Source organism: Arvicola amphibius, chromosome 18 (genome assembly GCF_903992535.2).
Source record: "Arvicola amphibius chromosome 18, mArvAmp1.2, whole genome shotgun sequence".
Lineage (NCBI taxonomy): Eukaryota > Metazoa > Chordata > Mammalia > Rodentia > Cricetidae > Arvicola > Arvicola amphibius.
Window position 1 is genome coordinate 842,670 of NC_052064.1, and position 16,662 is coordinate 859,331.

The window sequence follows — 16,662 nt, forward strand, 5'->3', positions numbered from 1 at the left end:
TTAGTAATTAATTTCCTGTGAGCCCACAGAACAGAATCTTCTCTAGAACAATTTATTCATAGCTAATACAGTTACGGATATGAAACAATTAAGAGTTGGTTTATATTCATGATAAGGGGAAACTAATTGATAAGCTGCATTTTTTTATGCAGAGAACAAGAACATGCGATATTGCCTTGGAGACACAATTTTCTGTGGAGGTGGAAAGCAGTGTCATTGAACCACTTAGACTGTTTACTTTCAGTTATAAAATTTTGCCTTTGTTTTCTAAAACCTAAGTCCAAATATTATAAAGGCACCACTTTTTCATGGTTGTAAACTGTACCTTCATATTACAAACTATATAGTGGGATTTTTCAATATAAGTTAAGAATAGATGGTTATCTGAAATGATAAACGCATTCTAACTCTTTTCCTTTAAAATATGTCTGTAATAAAGTTTATGTCTCTATTATTCCATGTATTTATTACAGTCCTTAAATAAAGACTTTTATTGAGTTTAAAATCCCCATCTAGTTCTTAATATCAGTTATTATGTCTTTATGGCTCTTTCCACATCTATTTATTTGACAGTGAGCCAAACTCGTAAAATATATCTTCAATATGAAAAAGTATTTCAAATGTTTGAAATCTTTTAAATATGACAACTATTTTGCTTAAAGTAGTTTACATAATAGTTGTTATTTTCTCATATCTAAAATTTTTCTTAGCACACTTTTAACCTATTTTATTGTTTTCTTTTTGATACTTTCTTCTATTATACAGCCTAAGTACATAAAGCCTTCAGAATTCACCTGTGCAAACGTATTCTCCAATGTAATGGTATTAGGTGAGGATTTTGACTAGAGTTCTGCATTAGTGTGACATTATTTACTTTTCTCTTGCTGGGAAGAGATGCTATGATCAAGGAAAGTTACAAAAGAAAGCGTTTAGTTTGGGCCTCTTGGTGACAGACAGTAGCAGAGTCCGTGGATACAAAGGTGGGAAACAAGGCAGCGGGTATGCAGGTATAGCGCTAGGGCCCTGCCTGAGCAGTTACATGTTGAGAAAACAACTGAGTATGTGGAGATGAGACTCCCTGGGAATGGCATGGGCTTTTTAAGCCTCAAAGCCAGCTCCCAGTAGCAAAACTCCCCTGATAAGGCCACGCCTCTTAATCCTTTCCAAATAGTCCACGACTGTGGAATTCAGATTCAGATATATGATCTTATTAGGGCCATTCTCTTTCAGACCACTGTAGCCTCCATCTGTAAGATTCTTGGAGGAATCTCTTCCTTCTCTCCCAAATGAGATCATAAGAAAGAGAAAGTCTTCTATAAGTCATCAAGCATAGCATCCACACTAGGGGATACATCTGCCAGTACCTTAGTCTTAGATTTCCCAACATCCCAGTGGTCTGAGAAAACGCAACCCAGTCAATACTGTTTGATGTAGCATCATTTCCTGTTATATAATGAAATATCCTGAAAAAAACTGGCTCCCGAGAGGAAGAATTTATACTAAATTCCAGCTCTAAGGGACAGTCAGCCTTCTGTGATAGGGAACTAAAGACAGCAAGAGCTTGCTTGAAGCAGCTGGTCATGCAACATCAACAACCAGGAAGCAGAGAGAAATGATTGTGTTCTTCCTACAGCAGAACTTACTTTCTTCATTTTTTAAACAATCCAAGAAATGGTCACACCCACAATTAAGATGAGTTTTCCAGTATTAATTAATGTCACCAAGGTAATACCTCATGTGCATTCCAATAATGATATCCCAGGTGATTCTGTTATGTCAAATTGATAACTAACACTGTCACAACATCTACCCGAGCTCTAGCATATTATAATCTATAGATGTTACACTTAGATATCACAGTATCCTATAGCACTTCTAAAATAAAGTTCTACATGTAGAAATTACTAGATCAGAAAGGTGTACTAATTGATTTAACTGATTAAACTAATTGTATTCTGTTTATGGATTTTTGCTGTTTCTTTAGAAATGTTGACAATTGTCACCATTGCTCTTGTTATATTTATCTATATATGAACATATTTTGATCTTTCTTCCTATAATAATTGAAGATATTAACACATGATTATCACCAGCAGATATGAAGAATGTACTATTCTCATTTCTGTTGCTTATGTCAGACGAACATAGACCTGTTTACATTTTCCATGTTTATGGATAGACTAAATTTTTTGTAGCATATATCATAGTAGCATTGACTTTAATTTCAAACCTTTGAAAAGATTTGGTGAAGTAATTGTCAATATTTTCTTTTCAGAGTCCTGATCCCTTTGAGGTATTTGGTCATAGAACACTGATGCCCAGTAGGCAGATTCTTCTGTTCTATAGTATAGTGTTTGGATATGTCTTACACATACAACTTCTGTGTACTTCATACCATCTCCAGGTTACTTGTAATTCTCAATGCAATGGCTTTGTAAGTATTTATATTCCGGGCTGAAGAGATGGCCCAGAGGTTAAGAACACTGACTGTGGGAAGTCCAAGTCTAGGAAGGTGAGCACCAAAGAGACTAGGTTCCCACAAAGCCGGTACATGCAGTAGAATCAAAACCCAGTGCCATTGTTCTTGGCTTCTCAGTCAGCCCTCCATGTAAGCCTTGTTCAGAGAGTCTGGATTGATCACATGCTCCATCAGACCCAGTCCAGCTGGCCTTGGTGAGTTCCCATTAGATTGGCCCCACCATCACAGGGAACCCTGAGTACTCTTTGGACTGGAGAGGGAGGGGAAGGGAAGGGGGCATGGGAGGAGGAGAGGAGAAGGTGAAAATTTGTAATTGTAATAATAATAATAATAATAATAAAAAGAACACTGACTGTTCTTCCAGAGGTCCTGAGTTCAATTCCCAGCAACCCCATGGTAACTCACAGTCATCTGTAATGAGATCTGGCTGCTCTCCTCTGCATGCAGGTATGCATGCAGACAGAACACTATATACATGATAAATAAATAATCTTAAAAAAGTATTTATATTCATTAAGAAATAATGAAAAGTAGAAATTGGATACCTGTTCAATACAGACAGTTTTTATTAAAGATAGTTTACTTTTGAGGTTGATCAAATGTCTGTAAAATTCCTAGGTAAAATATTCCAGCTGAGATTTTTTTGATATGGTATTTTAGAAGATGAAGACAAAATTGAATTAAGACTAAAGAAGACTCAAGCTTTTTACTTGTTATTTGATAAACACTGAGAGGTCTTTTGTGCTGTGTGTTGAATGAGCATAAATCATTTCTGTTTATGTATTCTGTGGTTCAGTGGTGTTGTGCACAAGCTATACTGTTTTCTCATGGTCGAGGCAAGTGGTGTATAGTAGGTCTCTTCTAGCAAATCCCAAAACCTCAGCCAGGGCTGGAGAGATGGCTCAGAGGTTAAGAGCATTGCCTGCTCTTCCAAAGGTCCTGAGTTCGATTCCCAGCAACCACATGGTGGCTCACAACCATCTGTAATGGGGTCTGGTGCCCTCTTCTGGCGTGCAGGCATACACACAGACAGAATATTGTATACATAATAAGTAAATAAATAAATTTTTTTAAAAAAAAAACTCAGCCACTTAATAATTTCGAGGAGCTTGTACTTTCTATTGTCTACTAATATCTGTATGATAATATATTGTCTCTTACTGTCTTTATAGATTTGCATGAAGATAGCATATGTAAAGAACATAGTAAAAGCTTAACACTTGGACGTTCACAACCCTAGTTTTTATTTTTGTCTTATTATGACACACACCTCAGGTAGTCTATGTGGAAGACATTTCCTAGATCATAGGAAGGGAGTGTGTTTTAACAATTGGTATTATTAAGACATTAGATGTATTGTTTTGTGCCAGTTTTATTTAAGAGAGATAGAAGAAGGATTTTGAATTGTGTACTTAAGAGCCAAGAGCTTCAAAATTTCTCACTGCTGAAAAGTGTCACATTTAAGAGGTGTGAGCAGAAAATTATAGAATAGTCTTAGAACTAATAAGAGGATTTGTAATTTACTGGAAGCCTTCACTGTAACTGCTAAATTTTTGTTGAGAACAAAAGGAATAATAATGGTCTTGCTCAAGTTTAAAAAAAAAGCTAGAGATAATAAAATTTTTAGCATTTGAAAAAATATATTCTCAGAAAAGAGAAAAATAAGAATGATATTTTTTCAATTACTAGTGAATAATGTTTCTCATACTTAAATAAAAAAATGGTGAGCTCCATATTTGACGAGCCTGGTGTCGACGGACACATTATTGTGATCTTCCGACCCCCAAGAATCAGCTGTGCTTATAGCACACACTGTATCCTCCATAGGACATGATTCAATTACCCCCTCCCCAGATTGATGGGGGAGGGGTGTTTCCATAACAACAGGAGCCAAGCAGAAAACCTGCCTACTGTCTTCAGGTCATTTCTGTTCTCTATACCTGCTACTGAATTGGCAGCTGGTGTGTGAACTAAGCGCTTAGGCAAATGATGTAAACACACACAGAAAGGGCGTTAACAAGGGAGGGATGGTGAATAGTTTGCCAGCCAGAGTGGACTGAAATGGCATTGATTAGCCGCAGTCAATGTGTGAGTGTGGCGTAGGGAAAAACAACGTGAGGACAAGCCCTCCCTTAAAATACCTGAAGCCAATCCCAGCCCCGGGAGCGCCCAAGGACTTAGACACGTCTTTCTTTGGGGGGAGCCTTTGGAAATTAAACCCCCTTTTTACTTCTATGGCCATTCTTATTAAACATATTAAGGGTGGCTGAGACGTAGTTGAGACTGTTTTTCTCAAATCTCATGTAATTCCTTTAGAGGCTCTGAAGTGGCTTTTCCTGGCTGCACTGCCCAGGTTCAGGAGCCGAGGCGCGTGTCCTCCATCTGTTGAACTTTCGAATGTGATTTACTATTTCCTCGCCTCCTCTCTGCCAAGCTCCACACAAAACTGGAACTAAAAATGAAAGCCGATTTGAGAATCGTCTTCAGTCTAGCTGAAGGTGTACTTTCTGACAATTTTGCTCCTTTCTGTGTCTTTATCTTTATATGCTCTTGCTGACCGTCTTAAATACCTATCAGAAAGCAATTGAAGGACAGTTAAAGATTGTAAAGTCGTCCTGCCATTGGAGCTGATAGCTACTAATTGAGACTGTTTTAGAACCTTTATTTCAGAAGAAATGTGATGGCAAACACTGTGTGGATAATAAAGTGTTGAAAGAAAAATTATATGAGAAAATAAATGGTCTTAATGGTCCTGTCATCATAGATATAAAAATAAAGTTGATGGCTCTTTTAACCTCCCATCTCTGTTAACCACTTTTCCTTCATTTATCTTCAGTTTCACACTTACATTTGTAAATTTACACATAAACATTTGTGAAGAGAATCTACTTGTGATAATGCAGGGTTTGAAATGTCGGTGGTTATTTGTAGAGCACAGGAGCTTCACTAGAACATCCACAAATCCCCGTGTACACTGGTTGTGACAATCCCCATGTACACTGGTTGTGACAATCCCCGTGTACACTTGTGGCAATCCCTGTGTACACTGGTTGTGACAATCCCTGTGTACATGTGGTTGTGACAGTCCCATGTATACTGGTCATGACAATCCCCATGTACACCGGTTGTGACAATCCTTGTGTACCCTTGGTTGTGACAATCCCCGTGTATACTGGTTGTGACAATCCCCATGTACACTGGTTGTGACAATCCCCACATACGCTGGTTGTGATAATCCCCGTGTACACTGGTTATGACAGTCCTTGTGTACACTGGTTGTGATAGTCCCCGTGTACACTGGTTGGGACAGTCCCCGTGTACACTGATTGTGACAATCCTTGTGTACACTTGGTTGTGACAATCCCCGTGTATACTGTTTGTGACAATCCCTGTGTACACGTGGTTGTGACAATCCCCATGTACACTGGTTGCGACAATCCTTGTATACCTTTGGTTATTACAACCCCCCTGTACACTGGTTGTGACAGTCCCCGTGTACACTGGTTGTGACAATCCCTGTTGTACACGTGGTTGTGACAATCCCTATGTATACTGTTTGTGACAATCCCCGCGTACCCTTGGTTGTAACATGCTGTGATAATGTTCTTTGTGTCTTGCTTCTGTATCAGGCATCATTTTCCTTATTGCTTCGCTATGTTCTAAGTGAAGATAACTTTCACAGGCAAGGTTGATGCAGCTCAAGTCAAAGCCAGCGTCTGAGACGTGACTGCATGTCTCAGAGGGCATCAGCGCAGCCAGGGACTTCTTCATATGCTAGTTGGCAGTGTGCTTTATTTTCAAAATATGTGTTTTCAGAATAACAGCTTTAGAACAAATAGTTTCCTTCCTTCCTTCCTTCCTTCCTTCCTTCCTTCCTTCCTTCCTTCCTTCCTTCCTTCCTCTTTCTTTCTTTCTTTCTTTCTTTCTTTCTTTCTTTCTTTCTTTCTTTCTTTCTTTCTTTCTTTCTCTCTTTCTTTCCTGAAGCTGTGAGAATCTGCAGTTAAGATCACACATTTTCTTGTAACACACTATGCACATTGTCTGTGGAGGGGCGTTATTCACTTTTATTTCTTTAAATTGTATTTAAGTAACATAGCTTCATTTATTTTACACACCAACCACTATTTCCCCTCCCTGCTCCCCTATCCGCCCCACCCCTGACTCCCATATACCGCCCTCCCCATCCACTCCTCTTCTGCCTCCATTCAGACAGTGACAGACCGCCCATGGGATTGAACGAAGCCTGGGACATCACGGTGACATAGGACAGGACAAGCGCCTCACGCTCCATCAGGCTGGACAGGGTCCCCCATCATGGGGAGCAGGGTCCCAGAAGCCAGTTAAGTGCCAGGGACAGATCCTGACCCCATTGCTAGGAGCTTTACAAGAGACCCAGCTACCCAACTGCCCCACACATGCCGAGGGCCTGGGTCGGTCCCATGCAGGCTCCCTGGGCAGGCTTCTTACTTTCTGATCTCCCATCCAGCGTGTTCAATAGCTTTATTTCAGTAAATATTTAAGGTGGCTGTTTTCTCTACAAAATGTGTGTGGTTTTTCTTAAAATGTTTGAGGACTTCATTAACCTCTAGTTAGCCCTTACAATACTATGAAGTTTGCCCAAGATTTTCATTTTTGTTTTATAGTATGGACAATTAAGGTAGAAGGTATTCATTTAACTTCTCATTGGTCGTCTGCCTATTTCATTGTTTTTGAAGTGACTTCCAGTGCAGGTCAGCCCAGCACAGGGAAAGGAGATGTTGCCAGCACTGCACTCACAGCATCAGGACACATCTGTCAGCACTCTGTTTATAAGGAAAAGTCACAAGGCCTTTGGAATGAATATTGCAGGTTTAGTTCTTGGCTAGAGAGTTGCCGTTTGCTTTCTCTGGCTGCACTGTCTCCTTAAATAAATAATTTGACATTATGCCTGAACTGTGTTGAGCTTAGAGCCATTACCAGCAAGACTGAGGAACAGACTCGCCGAGAAAGTGCCCTCGCGTCGATATCTGCTCTAGCCCCGTGAAATCCCACGCTTTTTAAACATTCATGTGGCGTTGAGTTAACGTAGCATTTTAAAGAATTAAATGATGATGTAGTTATTGGGAAATATGCTTGTCATGTAGGAAGATAAGTTTTGAGGCCATAAGGCCACAGTGATGCCTGGCATTTCAAAGTGTCAAAGTGACTGATGGCATTTCTGTGAAGTTAGTTATCAGTCTTGATGGAGCCTTGAAGTGATTTCTCTGCACGTCCACACACAGTGGCTGTGAGTTTGCTTTCTGCCATACATGGCATAAGACATGGAAAGTGTATGGACACGGGAAAAGTGGTTTTTTGTTTGTTTGCTTGCTTGCTTGCTTGCTTGCTTTTGGTTTGGAAGGAACTCACAGTGATTTTAAGGGTAGATAGGAAACAGCCTGATGTGTGGCATCATGGAGGGAAATGAATTCAACTGGTTTCAGCTCAACTGTTTTCTGCTTAGCCTTTCTAGAAGAGTGGCTTTTAGTAAATGCCTATGATCTCTAAACATGTTGCCCTAGAAGTGCGCTTTCAAGGCTTGAGCTGAAGAAAAGATGTGCCGCACTGACCTTGATTGACAGATTTGACCCACGAGTGCTTCAGAATCTTTGGTCAAGGGGCTCAGGGTGATTTACAAGAGTTCAGTGAGTGATTCCTGCAGATGACCAGACACACAGCTGGTGGGAAAACGTCGTTTGGTTTATCAGTGTTTTATTTTCTTACTGTATGGTGTGGAGTTGAAGGAAGGTAATGTCAATCATTGGTTGTGTAGCCGTTGCTTTCTTGCTGCTGCTAAAAGGGGCTCTACATTTCTCACCAGATGAAACCTCCTTTACCCTGGCTTCTGTTTTCTAAGAGTCTGCCAATTGTTCAGAGCTAATTACAACTCTGAGATTAGACTTGAAGCTTTGTGGTTAATTCAGAAGCGCTCACTGAACATGACAAATCTAGGCTGAAATCTCTACAACAAGATCCAGAAGCCCTGTTCCAAAGTTTTGTTTTTCGCATGACCACAAATAGAAAAGTAATGGTGGCAAGCATAATTTCAGCAAGTTTTATCTACACGTTTTCCACATATTATGGCTTTTGAGATAGTACACCATAGAAGAAAAATACTGTAGTTATTTTGGTATCTTTATTTCGTATAACATGATATTTTAAAAATAGGAAATTGTTAAATGATTTCTTATGCATCCTTACATTTCACCTGTACAGATGCCTTTGTGGTTTGGCTTAAACCAATCAATAATAACATTTTATTATGTTGATAATTGTTTCTGCATTCCCTTTAAGTAGTTACAGATGTACTAAGATATTTGAGTTTACACAGACAGCTAAACTGTCCACATTTTTTATCTCTATTTAGTCCATACCTTCAAGTTTTAATTTTAAAAGAAGCCCTCTAAAGAGTTTTATAATCTGTTCTTTCTCTTGAACACTTGAGCAGTTAGACTGCTGCTTTCCAGAGGCCAGGAGAATTTCTCAGTATTGGAGATTACTTTCCTAAACTTATGTTGGATTGCTTTTTATCAACATGCCTTTTAGGTCTTGGAATTTCCCTGATTTTAAAAAAAATGGGAAATTGAAAACTAAGAATTCTGTCATTATATTTTATGCCATTAAACAAAAGCGAAAAGCCTGAAAAGTTTATTTTAACCTGGTGTAAATAAAGCATAGAAATGGGCCTTAGCTCTAGCTGTAAGGTTTGGGTTGAGAAGGCACAGCAGAACAGAGCCACCGAGGATGTCTTTGGTCAAGTGGCAGTTTGAGACCATTCAGCTTGCACAATGCCTGTGAAAAAAAAAAGATGATTTCTTAAGGGATTGCATTGTCTGCATTTGCAAATGAGATTCCTTCTGCATTCTGATGGTGAAGATGTAATGAACACTTAGGTCTTGATGCTGAACTGTGTCCGAGCTGGCTGCAGCTTGGCTGTCTGAAGCGCTATCGGCAGCTCCAGGCCACTGCAGCAAAGCAGATCTCACACACATGGCCTTAGTGACTTGCTTTGTTCTGTCTAAACCTCCATTTGGAAGGATGATTGTTTCCTCCTAGGAGAAACCATTTCCTGGGGAAACTGATGTGATCCTCTTTGGCATTCAACCAGTATAAAGCCCACAGGGAGAAAACAATCAGGAGTATCAAGTATCAGATTAGACCAACATCTTTTCAAACACATAAAACCAAACAATGTGAGCCACAGATGCAGGTCACTGCCTTGTGGGAGTTCAGTCATTGCCCAGCTCAGAGAAGAGGCTCAAGGTGAATGCCAGGTGATCTGGAATATATTATCTCTCTCTTAAAGTACTGGAACCCAAGGAGAGACAGGAATGATGAACTCTGTACAGTAAGTTTCAGACAATTGGTTTCTTTGTAGTTGAATATTTGCATTCTGGCCCACAGCCAAACACACACACACACACACACACACACACACACACACACATAATATATATATATATATATATATATATATATATATATATATATACATATATATATAATATATATAAAAGGTATAAAATATATATATTATATATATATATATCTCCAAGTAAGAATGCCTGTGATATAGCTTGCTGTGTGTAGCACACTTATCCTGCCAAAACCCTTTCTTAATTTCAGCTGAGGAATTCAAATTTGTGGTAAAGTTGTGATTTACATGGGAATTTAACTAAAAAACATAGATAAGGCATGAATAGTGTAAACATTCAGAAAGCATCTGTCAGATACTGACCCCAAGGTGTGTGTGAGTGTGTGTGTGCTATATACAACATAGTACAAAAACTTATGTGTGTTTCTAACTGAAAAACATTGACAAGACATGTATAGTGTAGATATTCAGAAAGCATCTGTCAAATAGTGACTCCAGGGTGTGTGTGTGTGTGCTATATATGCCACAGTACATATATAGAACATATGTTTCTACTGGAAGGGATTATATTTTGTATGTACATGTTATATACTGTATGTTATAGACATTAACTTCACAAAAATATGCTTACTGTTTTTAAAATCAAGCACACACATAAAATAACTTTTAAATTTTATTTTTGTAAATATTATGAATAAGGATGTCTGTATAATGTTCAGGATACACTCCAGCTCATAGCCTTCTCCTAAGATCCCCCACACTGACTTGTGGAAGTACACATTATTTTGTGCTCAGATTGTTTCTTGGGATACATTTCCTTCCAATCAGGATATAGACCCATTCACCTGGTTGCCACAGCTTCCTTGTCAAATTGTGAAATATACTGATAGTAATTAATTTGGTTACGCTGATCACATTTTTTTTTTTTTTTTTGGTTTTTTCGAGACAGGGTTTCCCTGTAATTTCTAGAGCCTGTCCTGGAACTAGCTCTTGTAGACCAGGCTGGCCTCGAACTCAGAGATCCGCCTGCCTCTGCCTCCCGAGTGCTGGGATTAAAGGCATGCACCACCACTGCCCGGCCGCTGATCACATTTTATAACTCTGTAACCTCTTGTCCATTATTCCAGATGGTTCTCTCTGTTCAATGGAACATTTGTAGCAATGTTTATAAATACGTTTTAAACAGTATGTAAACCCCCTTCTACAGGATGATCTCTTCTGCTGTTAGAGAAGCCTGGTCTTCCAGATAACCAGGCCCTTAGCAGGTGCCATGAGCAGCTCACTCCGTCCACCCCACCCTTCTGCTGGATCCTGCTATGCTCACTTTGCTTGGTCCGCAAATTAACCAACCCCCACATCCCCACCCTGAGGAGGAGTGACCCCTGTTGTATAACCCAGTTAGGGAACATGGATCACATATTGATTAAGCCTGCTCATTGTTCTCATTTGTTGTAGGGGAGACTATTTTGGACACCCACAGCTTAATAAAAGCCTTTTGTCTGGATAAAATGTCTTGCTTGTTGCACCTGTCCAAAGCCCCCAACACTGACACTGCTCCAGGGGAAGGCCTGAGAAGTTTTGTTCTCCCTGGACTCCAAGGTGACTTCAGCATTAGGACAATGCCCTATTGGAATCCAAGGTGGCTGCAGTGTAGGAAAATGCCCTATTGGGGTCCAAGGTGACTTCAGCATTAGGACAATGCCCTATTGGAATTCAAGGTGGCTGCAGTGTAGGAAAATGCCCTATTGGGGTCCAAGGTGACTTTAGCATTAGGACAATGCCCTATCTGTGTGCATGCAGAGATGCCAGGCTTCCCTTGGTCTTTTGATTACTCCAATAAGGAATTGGTGCTTTTTAATTCAAATAGCTACTACTGTTTAAACCTGTTTCTGGAGATGTGAGCCTTTCTGCAGGAAGAAACGAGTTTTGGCATCACTGAGTGCTTTGCATTCACTTTATTCATATTTACACATTTAACTGGCCTTCGGTGATTATAGTTCTAACATAATCTTTTTGATGGAGTTGCACTGGTGATGTTAAAATGGAAAGAAACCTCTAGAGATGTCTACACAGGTCCACACACATCTATACACATACATAAACACAAATATACACAAAATACATAAGCATCTAGATGATGAAGACCATTAAATTCATGATTAAATTGCACAACAATCAGATTAAATTCCACACCGCTCCACCTCCCTCAGAAGCCTGTACTCTTTTCTTCAGAATGTGGAAGCATGCATTCACCTTAATTTGCTATTTTCAAAAGGTATTGTTGGCTCATCCAAATGTGTATCCAGATCCCCTAAGAACCTTTTAATGAAAATTAGTAGAACTCATTACAGTGATAATTAGATTGTCAATACAGGCACAGTACAGCAATTGCCATTCCTTATTGGGTATTAACTGTTTGGACATAAATCACAATCATTGAAAATGCATATTTTGCTTGAATTAGTCTGTTGTTTATATCCATTGTCCTTTATTGGAGGAAAAAATTCTGATCTAGATTGTCCAAAAGCATGGTTTTAGAATTTGTTTGAATGCACTCTCTAAGACAGTGCTTCGTATTTAAATCTGAATGTTGGCTTGCTTTGGGGTCTTGACAGAATAGAATAGCCCTGTGGTGCCTATGAGTTTGCTTTCAAAGCTCTTAAAAATCCGTATGATTGTTTGATTGTTCTCAAAACTTAAAAATAAAAAAAAATGAGCCTAAAATTAATTCATAGGGTAGGAAGCAGAAAACCTAGATGTTTAGAAAATACTGTGTTTGTAAGAGGAGCTAAATCTGAATAGCACTGATGAGAATGATAGGAATGACCCTTTTCAATATACATCCGCTTTTCTATTTGACTTTCACGTCACCTGTCAGAATTCAATGCCAGCATCAAAGGAGCAGATAGGGTGCAGTGAGAAGGTCAAGGTTGAATAGACCTCCAAGGGAGCTGGCCTTTCTCTCATCTGATAAGCTCTTTCCTGTCTGTGGGGTTTGAGTTTGTTCTAGTCCCTGCAGACCATGGCATATCAAAAGCTTCTTTACTGATAGTAACACTCCATCTGCCTTTGAAGGGATGCCTGTGTAAAGACAGTGCCCAAACTTGTTTCCATTTAACCCCAAAGCAAACATTTCTGTCATTGTCTTAGAGTTGATCCTACAGTGTCTTCATATACACTGTGATGGCTAATGATATGACTTGGGAAACTAAAAACTGGCATTGGCTTAAGCTTCAGAGACTGAAGCTTCAGTGGCCAGTCTGCTCTGCTGTGTTAAAACTGAGTCTGTGAAAGTCATCTTTAAGGTGGTCTTATTACTATTATTTTAAAGATGCAATCTAAAATTCCAATGGATGTAGAGATATGTGAATTTTAAATACATCTCTCAAGATATACATACATACATATATATACATACATATATATATATATGCACACGATTTTCACATACATTTTAAAAATGAAGTCATTTAATGCCTCCTGAGGCAGGAGGATTGCTGTGAGAGAGCCACGATGGACTATATAGGGAGATCCTGTTTCAAAAGAAAAAAAATCCAGAGACAGTGTAAAGCCTGCCTAAGGTGTTAGGCTGACACAGCGGCCTCTCTTAGCCACCTCATGCCCTGAGAGTGTGCCACTATAGTAATGACCCTCTGGGCTTTGTCAGAATATAAGCAGACCTGAGCTTCACTTTTCTTCATAGGTGTTGGAATTGGAAGTTTTAGAGCCAAACAACAGACTCAGGCAACCCCAACAGAGGAGGTCCAGCATCCCATATCCATCTTGCCAGTTAAAGAGGTGATAACGGTTGGTAGTGAAAGCAGACAGGGGAGAGTGATTTGTTCAGTGTGGCCCCATTGGGGAGAAGGCAGGTAAAGGGGTCCAGTGACTCCACTTTCATTTCCAGGAACTGACGTGCACTTTGGGTTTAAGTAAAGAACGAATTGGTCAAAGAGAGGTCCAGTTCTTCTTTAGCCGCCTCACTTCTGTGTCTGCAAAGTCATCCTCAGGAAAGGAGCATCCTGGCTTGAAGAGAGCAAGCTGACGCTTAGAAAGATGTCACTGCTGTGCTAGCAAGTGGCCTGGACTTCCCACTGTGAAACAACCCAGTTTGGATGAAGTCTGTTCTGCATCCCCATTGTTTGGACATTGTTTGAATTTATGTCACAGAGCTGTTTATCAGTCAATCGGCTCTGGGTATGGGGAATTCAGCGTCAGCTCAGAAGTTAACAGGTGGAGCTAAAGAGGAGACACTGGAGTCAAGAGACTGGAGACCAGGGGCGCTTTCCTCCTTCAGCGGCTCATAAGGGCCAGATGTGTTTTAGTGTTCAATATGGGCTTCATGTCTGCTTGCTTCCCCTCCACTCCAGTCCTTGTGATCTCCATGAAAACAAAAACAAAAACAACCCACACGGTACTCGGGGCATAGAGTAGAAGGTCGGTATATCATTACTATAATGGCACACTCTCAGGGGCTGAGGTGGCTAAGAGAGGCCACTGTGTCAGCCTACCTTTTAGGCAGGCTTTACATTGTCTCTAGGTTTCTTTTTCTTTTAAGACAGGATCTCCCTATATAGTCCATCATGGCTGTCTCGCAGCAATTCTCCTGCCTCAACCTTTCAGAGTTCTCTATTATACTATTTCCTGTCCAAGTGATTATCAGGCCCCTTGGATAGACTGTAGTGGGAGGTGATGATGGTGTGTCCTGGCTCTTTACTAGAAAGCCTTTGGGTAGATGGCAATGATGAAGTAACCAACAGGTCTACCCATCCTTCTGCAGAATCATCAAGTTACTTATAATATTAGGAAACTTTATTGTACAAGTTATTTTTCTTTTCTGTAGCTGAATCGGGTGATTCTTGCACATAAATATTGTAGATTATCACATGGCATCATAATATTAAAAGGTTGGGCAAGCCTGGGACTTCTAGCTAGTTCTGAACGTCACGTCTCCACTCAAGGCCAGAGATAAGATTCTGTTTCCTTTCTTTTGGCCTGTTTATTGGAGTTCTAGCGTTTTACTTCCTGTTTTCACAAGCTGCTTATTATGAAGGAGGGGTTCCTCCCCAGTGTCTTTTAAGACTGTTTCTACCTAAGCAGCCACATGATAGCCTATGCCACCCATTCCATAATTGCGTTTGCTTTCTCTGGAAACAAACTGTTGATATAGGGCATACCTACATATACACCTGTATAGATGGAGATTGGCTGAAAATACCATATTCACACTTTATTAGATAGGGATTTTATTACTCTTAGTGCAGTTTCCCTATGGCATTCAGTGGTAGATTATTGGCTTTAAAATGTCACTTGACTGGAATGGAAGTTAATTAGAGGCTTGCAGTGTCTAGAAGGCACGTTGATTTCTTTAAGTAATGACCTTCCGGTCTTTCATCAAAGGGAAAAGCAGTTAGTGTGTGTGCTAGCTCTAACCTAGACTATCTACAAAGTCAGGATTTGGAACTTTTATGAAATTTGATTAAAGTTTCATTTATTTCTTTATGAAGAAAGGCGTAAGAACAGTATATTTTTCATTAGTTCCTAATTTTATATTTCAAGAGAAACTAAAATTTAGCAATTTTTGTATGTCAACTCTTGAAAATATGTGTCATTTTTATACATTTGCCTTGCTGTCTTTAGGCTTCTAAAAATTTTCAGGTTCTCACAACAAATGTCCTTTACTTTATATAAATCTATATTTAGTGTGTGTTTGTGTGTGTGTGCGCGTGCATGCAGGCACCCACATTCCAGATGCATACAAAGGAAATCAAAGATCAAAGGAGTTGTTATTTTATTATATTATTATATATTCATTGGTAATACCTATGTAATAGCTTAGAAACTGGACAGATTATAGTATTCAATTTAAAGGACAAAAACTAGCATGTTAATATCAAGAATGGCCCAGGGAATCCTTCCATTAGTTCATGTAGACTTGACTCACTGGGAGAGCAGCCACCAGAGAATATTTCTTGGAGACTGAAAAAATCAATGGATGGCTTGTATTCGCCTAAATTCTAACCTGCTATTTGTCTCTTAAGAAGTGAATTTAATACATTTGTATTTATTGTGTTTGCTCTTAACTTTGTGCTATTTCTGCCCCGATATTTCAACTTAAAAGTACCCAAGGGAAATAAAACAGCCTTACACGCCCCCCATACTTTATCATGCTCAGGGTTCAAAATGAATGCATTTCCATATGTGTGCACTCTGAGTTTACAGTCTTTCAAATAATCTGTGAAACATCTAAGCATACACTCAGCAAACAGGAAATTCCAAACATGTTCTTATCAGTGTGCCTATTTGGTTACCATATATTCATCAATGTCTCAACATCATTCTTGGAAGATACTGACTGAAATATTTGGTAGTGTTTTAAGAACAGGATTATACTCCAATCACTGTACTGCCTTCATTTCATTAAAACTTTTTTTACAGAAGAATTGAAATATAAGTCCTCGATGGAAGCCACCCCTGATGAAAACAAGCGAGATAGGTTAATTCAGTGGTTTTCAAGAAGAGTAGACAAGTCATTGCTGTGGCATCAGCCTTAGTAGGTTAGATTGCTAACTGATTTAGGACTTACAAATCATAAGTAAGTACTGTTTGTTGCTTTACATGCCCATAATTAATTATAACATCAAAGCTCATGGGTAATGTATTATGTTGTAATTCCCTGTTCCTGTGGTTATGGTCACATGTGTCTAAGATTTACAATTTCTTTTTCAGCGCCTGGCTATGGAAGCTGAGAAGGTCCAAGCTGCCCACCAGTGGAGGGAGGATTTTGCAG

At 39.4% G+C, this 16,662-nt stretch overlaps 1 protein-coding gene across 2 annotated transcripts in view; it reads left to right on the forward strand.

Annotated features, from left to right (window-relative positions):
- The window catches only part of Cacna2d1 (calcium voltage-gated channel auxiliary subunit alpha2delta 1), a 428,064-nt gene that overhangs the window by 204,273 nt on the left and 207,129 nt on the right, over window positions 1-16,662 (forward strand). For both annotated transcript variants that reach the window (XM_038315276.1, XM_038315275.1), the window contains exon 4: window positions 16,602-16,661. In XM_038315276.1, coding sequence (XP_038171204.1) covers window positions 16,602-16,661 — 60 coding nt within the window. The remainder of the gene's footprint in view (window positions 1-16,601; window position 16,662) is intronic.